General features: G+C 41.6%; 1 protein-coding gene and 1 long non-coding RNA gene across 4 annotated transcripts in view; one reads left to right on the top strand and one right to left on the bottom strand.

The window, feature by feature from the left end:
- The window catches only part of LOC124086259 (uncharacterized), a 103,486-nt gene that overhangs the window by 79,729 nt on the left and 10,349 nt on the right, over positions 1 to 13,408 (bottom strand). The gene's annotated exons all lie outside the window — the stretch shown is intronic.
- Positions 1 to 13,408, top strand: part of Cdh1 (cadherin 1) — a 76,278-nt gene that overhangs the window by 59,869 nt on the left and 3,001 nt on the right. For all 3 annotated transcript variants that reach the window (XM_046434276.2, XM_046434278.2, XM_046434277.2), the window contains 9 exons: positions 362 to 537; positions 811 to 939; positions 2,008 to 2,190; positions 3,200 to 3,444; positions 6,420 to 6,565; positions 8,880 to 9,104; positions 9,440 to 9,667; positions 11,629 to 11,759; positions 13,241 to 13,384. In XM_046434276.2, the coding sequence (XP_046290232.1) occupies positions 362 to 537; positions 811 to 939; positions 2,008 to 2,190; positions 3,200 to 3,444; positions 6,420 to 6,565; positions 8,880 to 9,104; positions 9,440 to 9,667; positions 11,629 to 11,759; positions 13,241 to 13,384 (1,607 nt within the window). The remainder of the gene's footprint in view (positions 1 to 361; positions 538 to 810; positions 940 to 2,007; positions 2,191 to 3,199; positions 3,445 to 6,419; positions 6,566 to 8,879; positions 9,105 to 9,439; positions 9,668 to 11,628; positions 11,760 to 13,240; positions 13,385 to 13,408) is intronic.

Below are 13,408 nucleotides of genomic sequence, written 5' to 3' on the forward strand. Positions count from 1 at the left end.
CTGAGAGGTGAACTGCAGAAAATTCTGGAATTTTTGTTTTACATGACATTCAACTCAGTATGAGATATGGCAAGATGTTTTAGTAAAAGTTTATAGTTATTTCCAATAAATCTTCTCACTCCCGCCCAAAAATTTGTCCTGGGGATGTTGAGGTCCCTGAACACGGCTTATGTGGTGTAGTGCTTGCTTTTTTCCCCTAGCAATTTGGTGAGAATTTTAGAAATTAGAGAAGAGGGGAACTATAACAAAGTGCCATCTGTAGGGTCCTCCTTTACCACTTGGGCCAGGATTGAACTGAGCAGTACTAAGCAGGTCCCAGGGTGCAGCCCAATTAAATCTTCCTCTCCCTTGATTCTTCCAGGAACCTCCGTGATGCAGGTCTCAGCCACGGATGCAGATGACGATGTGAACACTTACAATGCTGCCATTGCTTACACCATCCTCTCCCAAGAACCCGAGTTGCCTCACCGCAATATGTTCACCATCAACCGGGAAACAGGGGTCATCAGTGTGGTCACCACCGGGCTGGACAGAGAGGTCAGGCAGAGCTCAGGAGGATCCAGTGGGAATTGAAAGCAAATGTATATTAGTTATATGCCACTGCAAAACTCTGCTGTGGCCAGTTGCTAGTTAGTGTGATAGTCTGAGCTTTGCATCTAAACAATTGCCCAATTTTCTGTGCCTAGATGCATGAGAACTGGTATTTAAGCTGAGAAAATATTGTAGTTCTGTATGTGCAATGGGCTTGGCTGGGCCCCTGTGGCTATTGCTACTGGTCCTGACTCAGGTGTATGTGTGATCTGTCTGCAGAGTTTTCCCAAGTATACTCTGGTGGTTCAAGCTGCTGATCTCCAAGGTGAAGGCTTGAGTACCACAGCAAAAGCCATCATCACAGTCACTGACACCAACGATAACCCTCCCATCTTCCACCCAACCACGGTAAGCTTGCAACTGCTTAGGTGGTTTCCAAAGAAAAGTCCATTATTCAAGGTCAAGACCTTGAGAACTCTTCCCCGAACTAGTAAATGTTAATTCTAAACCTACTGTGAGCATCTTTGTTCCATCCTTGGCCTGGAGCCCATCAGCAAAGAATTATAAAGTTGTAAAAGCACCTATTGTATCCATTTCCTCGAATTACGTATCTTTGTAGCAAATCTTACCAGGTTTTGTATATTTATATTTTCTAAATTTATATACTAGGCATTGTGTCACAAAGCATAAAAGTCTGGTCTCATGGAGCTAATAGTCTAGCCAGGAAGATGTTTTGCAATTTATAGGAATAATGATGCCAAGAGTGTTAAATGCAATTAAGGAGATTCTGAGAGCCAAATAAAAGAACTCTGAATATTATCCTGAGCACAGGGGGTCATTGTTAAAGGGTTTTTTTCTTTCTTTCTTTGTGGTGCTAGGGATTGAACCCAGGGCCTTGTACATGGGAGGCAAACACTCTCCCAGCCCTTGTTAAAGGGTTTTAAGGAGAGGATTTTAATAACCAGACATGACTGTTAGAGAACAGAGGGGGGCTGGAGGTGAATGAATTAAGATCATCTGACCAAGATCCCTCACTGTCAGCCACTATGCCCCAGGACATGTGCTGAATGGCTTGTGCAGTGAGGGCCTTGGAAAGCTACTTTTTTTTTTTTTTTTTTTAATATTTTTTAGTTGTTGATGGACCTTTATTTTATTTATTTGTATGTGGTGCCGAGAATCGAACCCAGTGCCTCATGCATACTAAGCAAGCACTCTACCGCTGAGCCACAAACCCAGCCCAGGAAAGCTACTTTTTAAGTACTCATGGAGGAGGGTACCATGAGTACTAACTGCTCCGTGCACAGATATGAGGGCCTGCTCCTAGAGTGAGGACATCCTTTGAGATTTGTGCCTGCTGCCCAACCTGGTTTTGTTACACCATCTCCTTTAGGCTCAGGCTCAGAATGGATTCCTTTAGCCTGAGACCTGGTTCTACTCTCCATGTCAGTATGACCCATCTTTTCCTTTGCCCTGCAGTACGAGGGTCAGGTGCCTGAGAATGAAGTTAATGCTGTCATCACTACACTCAAAGTCACTGATGCGGACGTCCCCAACACCCCGGCGTGGGAGGCCGTGTACACCATATTAAATGATAATGAGCAACAGTTTGTTGTCATCACAGACCCAATGACCAATGATGGCATTCTGAAGACAGCTAAGGTTTGTATGGTGCCTGGTAAGCCGCGTAACCTAGTAGCCAGCTGCTCTCTTCTCAGAAGAGATTAGTATTGGTGGGGTAGGGGTGGGGCAGATTGCCTAGGTTCTGGTGGGTCAGTTGTACAGGGCTTGTGGGGTATTAAAACCTAAAATTGAAGAGGCAGTACCATTTGCTGCCCCCCACCTTTTTGTGCACCGTGGATTGAACCCAGGAGTACTCTACCACTGAGCTACACCCTAAGCCCTTTTTGTTTTTATTTCGAGATAGGGTCTTACTGAGTTGCTTAGCCTAGCTTCAAATGTAAAATCCTTCTGCCTCAGTTTTCCCAGCCCCTGGGGTTACAGGTGTGTGCCACTGAGCCCAGGAGTACCATCTGCTTTAATATGTTTGGTCCCAGAAACATTGGCCTCTCCTAATCCCTTTTCTGTTTTGCAAATAAGAGAGAATAATGTGATTTACTGGTGTTGGCTCTTTTATTGTGTGTGTGAAAAATGTTCTAGAAACTTGGAAACTAAGAAGTTGGCTGAGTTGCTTGTTGAAGTTGAGAAAAGGCAGATGCCTGGAATAGCCCCTGAGCTTTGAACATCCTCTTTAGCAAGTGAACTGCCATGTTTAACTGCTGGTGTATCCAACCAAGAGCAATGGTTAAGGATTTAATTTTTGTTTAGTTTTACCAACATCAAATGTTTCTTGACATTTTTTTATTTTTTGAGTGGTAGTAGGGGTTGAACCCAGCACATTGTGCCTCTAAGCTATAGCTGTAGTCCTTGTATTTTCTTCATTATTTATGTATTTCGTGGTACCAAGGGACGCTTAACTGTAGAGCCATATCCCCAGCCCTTTTTATTTTTCATTTTGAGACAGGTCTCCTCTAAGTTGCTGAGGTTGGCTTTGAACTTACAATCTTCCTGTCTTAGCCTCCCAAGTTACCAGGGTTACAGGCATGCACCACCACACCAGGCCCTTGTATTTTATTTTTAATCTTTTTTTTTTTTTCTTCCTGTTCTCTAGGGTTTGGATTTTGAGGCCAAGCAGCAGTACATTCTATATGTGACAGTGACAAATGTGGCCCCCTTTGAGGTGACTCTCCAAACCTCCACAGCCACAGTCACTGTGGATGTGGTGGATGTGAACGAAGCCCCCATCTTTGTGCCTCCTGAAAAGAGAGTGGAGGTGCCTGAAGACTTTGGTGTGGGCCTGGAAATCACGTCCTACACGGCCCGGGAGCCAGACACCTTCATGCAACAGAAGATTACGTGAGTGTGTGGGTTTCTCAATGGTCTTGTGACAAGTGGGTATTGGTGTGTGTGTGTGTGTGTGTGTGTGTGTGTGTGTATGATTATATATATATTTATTTATTTATATATTTTTTTAGGTAAACACACATATAGTTATGCTTCACTTAATGATAGGAATATGTTCCAAGAAATTCCTCTTTGGCTTGTTCATCATTGTGTGAACACGATTGTTATACAAATTAAATTAGCCACATTGTCACTAGGTGATCGTGAATGCAGTGTTTGGATGACTGATCCTCATTATGTGGCACATGACTATTTCACTCCTGGCATGGTTGGACTGTGCAACACCCTTCTCTTGTTCTGTTTTTTTTTTTTTTATTCCTGTGCCCCACATCATTTCCCTTCCTTCCATAGTTGGCCATTCTAGGTTTAATGTCCTTCCCGTCTATTTTTCTGTTTTGCTTTGTTTTGAGACAGGGTCACACTAAACTGCTGTGAATTTGTGATCCTCCTGCCTCAGCCTCTCAAGTTGCTAGGATTACAGGCGTGCATCCCAGCTTTGAGTTCTTATGATAATGTAGTAGGAATGTGATTTTGTTTTCTTGTTTGGTTTGGTTTGGGACTGGTGATTTAGCCCAGGAGTGCTTTACTACTGAACTACATCCTCAGTCTTTTAATTTTTTATTCTGAGTCAGAGTCTGAGGCTGGTGATCCTGCTACCTCAACCGCTCGAGTTGCTGGGACTAAAGGTGTGTGCCACCAGGCCCAGCAGCTTTGATTTGCTTTGTTTTATTGGTGGCACCGGGTATTGAATCCAGGATTTTGAGGTAGACAAGTGCGCTACCACAGAGCTATTTTCCCAGTCTTTCTCTGAGATAAGATTTCCCAATCTGTCCTCTTGTCTCAGCCTCCTGAGTAGTTGAGATTACAATGTATCTGGCTGTTTTGTTTTAAGGCATGGTCTCCCTGTGTTGCCTGGAATGTCCTGGACATGGGCTCAAGTGGTCCTCCTGCCTCAGCCTCCTGAGTACCCAGAGTCACTGACCTTGCCTATAGGAATATGATTTAAAATTATGCATGTGATATTGTGTTATTAGTAGCTTACCATTTCTTGTTTTGAATTTGAGGGCACCTACAACACTTTGCTTTGAAATACATTAATTTTGTACATATAGTGAGTGTACTAATCATAATCTAGGGGATACTTCTAGGTTGAATAAAATGGAAGGCCTGATAAAAAGTATTTTTAATCACAGTGTGAAAGAATATGAAAAACAAAATAAAATAATGTAGGATTTTGAGTCTGGAGTGTAATCTCAGCGATTTGGGAGGTTGAGGCAGGTGGACTATAAGTTTGAGGCCAGCCTCAGCAACTTAAGGAGGCCTTGAGCAACTTGGTGAGACCCTATATCAAAATAAAAAATAAAAGGGTGCTTTACCACTTTGAGGTATATCCATTGGGTTCAATTCCTACTACCAAAAGTGATGGTGATGGTGGTGGTGGTGAGATGATGATGATGATGATGATATAAGGTCATAATAAGCATTGCTTTGGGTAAGAATTACTTATAGATGTTAAGTTCATTGCATAAAAGTGGGTAAACAGGATATTTCCAAATGACCTTCTGCTAGATTATAGATTAACTACAAAGAGAAAAAGATACGTTTCTTGTGAAGAAATCCAGTGACTTTTCCTTATCCAAGTGATCAAAGTTGACATTACCAATAAAAGAACAGATGGACATCAAGAGCCTTCTAAGGTGATGCACCAAGAAGGACACAACCTCACCTCTACAGGGTTTTCATCCCCTCTGTACCCTCCAAAAGGGAATAATTAGACAATCTGAAATTGAGGCACATCCTACAAAACAACTGGCCCACACATTTAAAAAATGTCAGGTATAAGAATGAAAGGGCAAGGTGTGCATCCAGATTAACGGAAACTAGAGACATGTCAGCTACATGCCATTGATGAGCCATTAAATCGCTGGAGATTAATCTGGATACTGGCTCCATTTCTGTGAGGATGGGGCTGGACAGAGAAGACTTTGGGATACTGAGAACAGATTAAATCCAAAAAGGCGCAAGATCACTATAAAAGACATTTGGGGGAATATTAGACAATTTGAACATGTAATAATAATAATAATGTTCTGTCATAAGAGTTTTGTTTCCTGGGCTGGGGTTGTGGCTCAGTGGTAGTGCATTCGTCTGGAATGTGTGAGGCACTGGGTTCGATCTTAAGCACCACATAAAAATAAATAAATAAAATAAAGGAGTTGTGTCCATCTACAATTAAAAAAATTAAAAAAAAAAAAAAAAAGAGTTTTGTTTCCTGAATTGAAAATCAATATGTGAGCCTTGTGTGGTGGCATACACCTATAATCCCAGCTATTTAGGAGGCTAAGACAGGGGAATCACAAGTCAAAGCCAGTGTGGGCAATGTAGTAGGACCCTGTCTCCAAAATAAACTGTTCAATTCCTAGTACCACACAAGAAAGAGGGAAAGAAAAAAGAAAATCAATTTGTGGTTGAGATTATACAAATTTACATATTTTACAAACTTATATATTTATTCATAAATATATATGTATATATGTAAATATATACATATATATACACACACATATGTTTCTGTTCTTAGGAAATACACTGTAGTATAAGTAAGTAAAGGAACATGGTATCATCAACTCATTCTCAAATGACTTAGCAAAATAAGAAATTATGTGTGTGTGTGAGAATATATAGTTTGAGAAAGTAAATGTTGCAAAATGTTAACAACGGGTAAATCAATGGTTAGGGATGTAGCTCAGTGGTAGAGTGCTTGTCTAGCATGTCAAGGCCCAACACTTCACAAAAAGGTTGTAGAGTTGATAGTTCTTAAAAAAAAAATATTGGAAATAATGATATAAATCGGGAGATACCTTAGTCTTCTCTAGCTCGGTGCTTTTTGATGTTCCCATGCTAAGCCAGGGCCTGCACCTTTTCAGATATCGCATTTGGAGGGACACTGCCAACTGGCTGGAGATTAATCCGGAGACTGGTGCCATTTTGACTCGGGCTGAACTGGACAGAGAGGACTTTGAGCATGTGAAGAATAGCACGTACACGGCCCTCATCATTGCCACGGACAATGGTAGGATACCGGCCCCACCCTTCTGGCCCCTTTGCCTCCTTTGTCCCCTGTCCTTCTTTTGGAAATGAGTTCATTCTTTTTAATTTTAGACAAGAATTATCATTATCTGTATCAAAAATACAAATGAGTCAAATAGAAGTTCCTTTTCACCTGTCCCTCTCTATTCCTACTGTCCACTCCTTTCCCCATGGGGGCCTGGGTTTGTGTCCCAGGTCTGTGACTTTAGTACCTGTGTGACATTGCATTTACTACTTAATTTTATGTCTGTCAATTCCTTCATGTAGCAAAATGATAACATTCCATCCAGATTAAATAAGTTAATAAGTTTGTTCGTTTTGGTACTGGGATTAAACTCAGGGACACTGGACCACTGAGCCACATCTCCAGCCCTATTTTGTACTTTATTTAGAGACAGAGTCTCACTGAGTTGCTTAGTGCCTCACTTTTGCTGGGTCTGGCTTTGAACTTGCAATTTTTCTGCCTCAGCCTCCCCAGCTGCTAGGATTATAGGCGTGTGCCACCACACCTGGCAGGACTGGTATTTTTATCATCAATTAGGTGTGAGTGCACCTAGATTATTTCTGTATATTTAAATACACTGATATATCGGTTTAAGGCTTTTTAAATTTTGTTTTGTTATAAAAGCATTACCTATACTGTTTAAAATTTAAATTGGGGGACCTGGTATATAGCTGAGCAATAGAGCACTAGTGTAGCATGTATGAGGCCCAGGGTTCAAACTCTAGCACAAGCAAACAAACAAATATTTATGTCTTTCGGACAAAGATTTGCCAGGCCTGGTGGCGTATGCCTGTAAACCAGGCAACTCTAGAGACTGAGGCAGGAGGATCATAAGTTCAAAGCCAGCCTCAGCAACTTAGTGACAAAGCAAGGCCCTGTCTCAAAATGAAAAGGGATGGGGATGTGGCTCCATGGTTAAGTGCCCCTGGGTTTAATCTCCCCTTGCCACAACATCCCCCCTGCCCCACCCTGCAAAAAGACAGAGAGATCTGCCGGTGGCGTATGCTAGATATATCTCTTTTTAAGAATGATGTTATCTGGGTCTGGGAGTATAGCTCAGACTTGCCTAGGATGCATGAAGCCATGGGTTCGGTCTCCATTACCACCAAAAAAAGAGAGAAAGAGTTATCTGTATGTAGTATAATTTGATCATTCACATATCAAAGGACATAGGTGTTTACAATTATTATTTCCATGATTAGTGAGTGGACATCCTTGTACATGCCTCTGTTTACAGGCATGCTCCTCAGACAGATGTTTCAAGGCAGAATTACTTGTTAAGAGATCTACAAACTTCTCATGGTTAATTTTCTTCCCACTCTGTTACCTGCTAACCTGTTAAGGTAGTAATCTAGGTTTGATCATGTGGAAAGGAGAGAGAGGGCCAGGCAAGTGAGGTCATCATGAGGCTCCATTTGCAGGGCAAAGAGCTGCCCATTGCTTCAGCCTGCAGCACGCTCTGGCTCCTTGGGGATTCCCCAGCCTGGCCTGGAAGTAAGTTAAGGTAAATTGTACCAGAACCAAAGGTGGGCAGACTTATTCTGTAAAGGACCAGGGAGTAAAAAATTTAGGCTTTACAAAACTGTCCACTCTCTATTGCCATTGGAGCCTGTAGCTGGCCATAGAAAATCCATAAAGGGATAAGCATAACTGTGTTCCTAATTTGGCCAGAAGACCTTAGTTTAGCTTGCTGACCCTGACCTAAATAATCATAGCCAAGGGGTGATGGTTCTGAGTGGTTCCTGTAAGTGTTGCTTTTTGTTGTTGTTCTTCTTCTAATTAGTTATACATGACAGTAAAATGAATTTTGTCCCATTACACATAAACGCAGTTAAGTGTTGCTTTAATTGCACGAATTGTCTTTCCCCTCAGTGCTGAATGTGGGACCCAGGGCTTCACATTTGCTAGGCAAGCACTTTACCACTAAGCTCCATCCCCAGCCTTTGCCTTGCTTTTAACATACAGTCTAAAAGGAGAATGAAGTTTATCCCAGAAAATCTACTAGCTAATTAAAAAGGGTTTTTTGTAAAGTTTATTTATTTATTTTTGGTGTCAAGAGATTGAACCCAGGGGCACTCAACCACTGATCCACATCCACAGCCCTTTATATTTTCAATTTTGAGACAAGGTTTGGCTAAGTTGCTTACAGCTTTGCTAAACTGCTGAGGCTGGCCTCAAACTTGCAATCCTCTTGCTTTAGCCTCCTGAGTTGCTGGAATTATAGGCATGCACCACTGTTCCAGGCTTCATTAACATTCCTGAGTGGGGGCGTTTCCTCTGTGTTTTCTTTTAGGTTCTCCGATTGCCACTGGAACAGGAACCCTTCTCTTGATCCTCTCCGACATAAATGATAATGCTCCCATACCAGAATCTCGAAATGTCTACTTCTGCCAGAAGAATCCACAGCCTCAAATCATAAACATCATAGACCCAGATCTTCCCCCCAACACTTCACCCTTCACAGCAGAACTGACACATGGGGCAAGTGTGAATTGGACCATTGAGTACAGTGATCCAGGTGGGAACTTGAACTTGATTTCTCCACCCTGCTTCTCCCTGCTGTGTTTCTCCTTTCCTTTTCCCTGCCTGCTGCTCAATTTCCCTTCCCACTCTACTTGCCAGCCCTTTCCTTTGTTATTTGCTCCTTGTGCCTTCTACACCTATGGCATCGTCCCAAAGGTCTCCTTCATTTCCTCACATTTTGCCTTGTGACATACTGCCTTGTAACCAAAACCCCAAGCAGCTCCACTTTCTTCATTCAGCTTTGGAGCATCTTTAGTTCCCTCCCAGTCTTTATTTATCTATCTTTATTTTTCTTCTCCTGGTCCCATTAATTTGTTTTGCTTTTCTCAGCCCAAGAGTCTCTCATTTTGAAGCCAAAGAAACCCTTAGAGTTGGGTGAATACAAAATCAATCTCAAGCTCATGGATAATCAGAACAAAGACCAGGTGACCACCTTGGACGTCCATGTATGTGACTGTGAGGGAACTGTCAACAACTGTATAAAGCCAAAATTTGCAGAAGCGACACTGGAAGTTCCTGCCATTCTAGGGATTCTTGGCGGTATCCTTGCTTTCCTAAGTAAGTGCAGCTGGCAATGTGTTTAAGCCTTTGGCTCCTCAAGTGGGGGAGGTTTATTTCCTGGAAAGAACTTTTAATTAAGGTGCTAGTTAGAAGATGAAAGAGACTCTCAAGTAGAGTGTTTTAAATAAAGTAGAAGTTTGTCTTTTACTGAACATTTCAGAGGTAAGTGTCCAGGAGTGGAAGACATACCATTCATGAAGTCAAAGGGGGACTCAGAGTTCATCTGTCTTTTTTTCTTTTCCTCTCTCAGTGCTTTCCAAGCCTCAGTGAATACAGGTGGGACACAAACACATGAAGCTTTTCTTGCATTTCACCAATATTTAACCGCTTATTCGGCACCAGGCTTTGTCAGACACTGGGGGCACTGGGTTTTTGGTATAACCGAAAACATCCCTTGAGAAAGACAGTAGAATGAATTGGACATAACTTTCTTATGTTCATATATGAATATACCACCAGTGAAACTCCGTGTCATGAACAACCACAAGAATGAGATTCTAATTAGAATAAGTTATGCTCCATGTATGTATGATATCAAAATGCACTCTACTGTCATGTCTATCTATAAAGAACAACAACAAAAAATCATTATGCCAGAACCATGCATACTAATATCAATAACCAGGTTTCCCAGGATATATAAGAGTGCTGGGCACTGTTCTGAATGCTGGAGGTTATCAGTGAACAAAACAAAACATTTATCCATGGATATTCTAGGTGAAGACAAAAAATAAACAGATCTACAAGTAAATGGAAAAAAATAAAATAAAGCATCCTTTGGGAAACCAACCATAAGATTCTGCATGGTTAGGAACTGTTTGCAGCCTGCAGTGTCTCATTCATGCCACATCCCATGGCGCAATTAGCGAATACTCAGTATTTTCATCCATGAATCCTGAACTAGAGAATTACATTATTTATCTGGATAAGACCTCTGCTATCCTGGCTCAGAAGCAATAGGCAGAGTGCATGTAAGGAATCTTTCCCAAGTTTATGGAAACCTCCTGTTTCAATGAGACAATGCTTCTCCAAAATACAGTGTATAAGTGCTTGGGCACTTGTACCTATAACACACACGAAAACAAAAAATAATTAAAGCAAAAATAAATAATGAAAACACAGAATCCTTTTCCCTCCCCATTCTTGATGTTCTTTTTAGTTATACATGACAGTAGAATATATTTTGGAATTTATACAAACATGGAGTACATCTTGTTCTAATTGGGATCCTAATCTTGTGGTTGTACATGATGAAGAGATTCACTGTGGTATATTTATATTTGTATGTAGGAAAGTTAAAATAGATTCATTCCACTGTCTTTCCTGTGCTGTCCCCGTTTCCTCCCTTCATTCAAAATCTTTGTTTTAAGATTAAGAACATGTCAGGTGATTCTGTAGTCTGTAGCAGTTGCTAATCTCATCTGTTGCTGTAACAGATTAACAATCACAGGCATGCATCAATTACATTTAGACTGTCCCAGAAGCCCTGCTCACAAACCTTGAATGGCTCCAACTCACTCAGAATCAAAGCCATAGCCTTGTAGTGGTCCCTCCCATCCCTAGTCTCTTTTCCACTTCAGCCACATTAGCCTCTTCCCCCTTCCTCAATCACACCAAGTACACACCTGCCTCAGGGTATTTGCCCCTACCATTTCCTCTTCCTGGAACACTTTGCCCCAGAATCTGGGGGAAATGACTTTGATTGGTTTTAAGATCCATCTGAAACTTAAAGAACACACTGTAATTCAAGCATCATAGTCAGCTATGTTGTATCACATTTATTAAATTCAAGTACATGAGTGTCATTCATGTGGGTTGACTGCATATGTGTTAAAGGTGGCCAGTGGCTGCTGTCTGCCTGCCTCTGGTCTGGAATGTAAGTTGTGGGTACTCTGTGATGGCAGCTTCTGGCTTTCCTTGCCCGTAGCTTGCATCACTCTCTCCCTCTCCCCCTCCAGTCCTGCTTCTGCTGCTTCTGCTGTTTGTTCGGAGGAGAGGGGTGGTCAAAGAGCCCTTACTGCCACCAGAAGATGACACCCGGGACAACGTTTATTACTATGATGAAGAAGGAGGTGGAGAAGAAGACCAGGTGGGTTTTTGAAACATAAAAGCTCTATCTGATAAGGAGAAGGCAGACATTGAAATAGCTGTGCCATTCTGTGTATTATTCTTAAGGAAAAACCCCCTAAAATGGACATTGTCATTAGGTATCATCATTATCATCCTTACCAGCATAACTAACATTTATTCATTGCTTACTGTACTGTACCCAGATGAGAGAACTGAGGTAGAGAGCAGTTGTATGGCTTGCCCAAGGTCATACACCTAGTCTGGCTTCAGAGCCTACACTCTTTGTATTGTCGGGACATGAACTTCAATTAAGTTGTCTTTGGAGATAATTTGTAGAAATTATTGTAGAATAGCAACCTATTTTTTTTTTTTTTTTTTTTAATTTTTTATTGTGGGTGAATAGCAACCTATTTTAATATTTGGTTTCTCTTGAGTTTTTAGTTAGGCCAAACTGTTTGCTTTTTTAGAAGTTAAGTCTTTTTTTTTCCTCCACAGTACTGGGGCTTGAACTCGATAGTGTTAGTCCTGAGCTATACCTTTTTTGATTTTTTAAAATTTTGAGATAGGGCCTCAACTAAATTGCTAAATTGTGGAGGCTGGCCTCTAACTTGCAATCTTCCTGGCTTGGCCTCCCAAGTCACTGGAATTAGAGGTATGTGCCACCACACCTCGACTGTGTATCTGAGTGTGGGATTGGGGATCGAGCCCCATTCCTTGCATATGTGAGGCAAGTGCTCTATCAGTGAGCTACATCCCCAGCCTGAGATATTAATTCTTGAGGCCCTCTCTGTTTTTGCCTGAGTTTGCAAATGGACTTGTCTTTGTCTTACTCAATGTTCCAGATTTCAAGGCGTTTTTAAGTCTAATCGGAGGGTACACTGTTTCAGTGAACAGTTATCACAGCCCCACTATATAGTACACAACCCCAGGATTTCGGTGGCACACATCAATAAGCATACCTTTCTCAGGCATTTGTGGGTTAGCTGGGGCAGTTGCTAATCTGAGTGGAATTCACAAGAATCTGAAGGTTGGCTGCAGCTCACTGACCTTGGCAGATTTTTAGATGAATGACTCAAAGCCTCAAGTTGTGTCCAGGTCTGTTCCTCCTTTGTACAAGCAGGCTAGTGCCTTTCAAGCTTTTGCCTGTTGTCACCTTGCTGAAAACAAGTCACGTGACAAAGGCCAACATAAATGGACGTGTACTGTTCTCATAAAGGCTCTGGTGGGGAGGGAATAAATGTTTGCTGAATAATAATCTAATCATTTTATTCTATGGAAAGCAAGTAAGATTTAACAGTTTATATTCATCTCAATTGTTACTCGTTCAAGCTGTTTTCTTTCAGTGCTAGTTGGGAGACTCTTAATTTGAAAACTGTCATTTTATATTAAATTGGGCATATGCTGGTAGGTATCATACAGTTGGTAGTTAAGGCATAACACGAACATGGCTTTATGTATGTGGCTGTTTCTTTTTGTCATACCTTTATCTTTTTCTCCAAGGACTTTGACTTGAGCCAGTTGCACAGAGGCCTGGATGCTCGGCCAGAAGTGACTCGTAATGATGTAGCACCAACCCTCCTGAGTGTGCCCCAGTACCGTCCCCGCCCTGCCAATCCTGATGAAATTGGAAATTTTATTGATGAAGTAAGTAAGCAAAGTTGAATATCA

This window comes from Marmota monax, unplaced genomic scaffold, assembly GCF_021218885.2.
Source record: "Marmota monax isolate L192 unplaced genomic scaffold, Marmota_monax_Labrador192_F-V1.1 WCK01_AAM20220418_F8-fsc00024, whole genome shotgun sequence".
NCBI lineage: Eukaryota > Metazoa > Chordata > Mammalia > Rodentia > Sciuridae > Marmota > Marmota monax.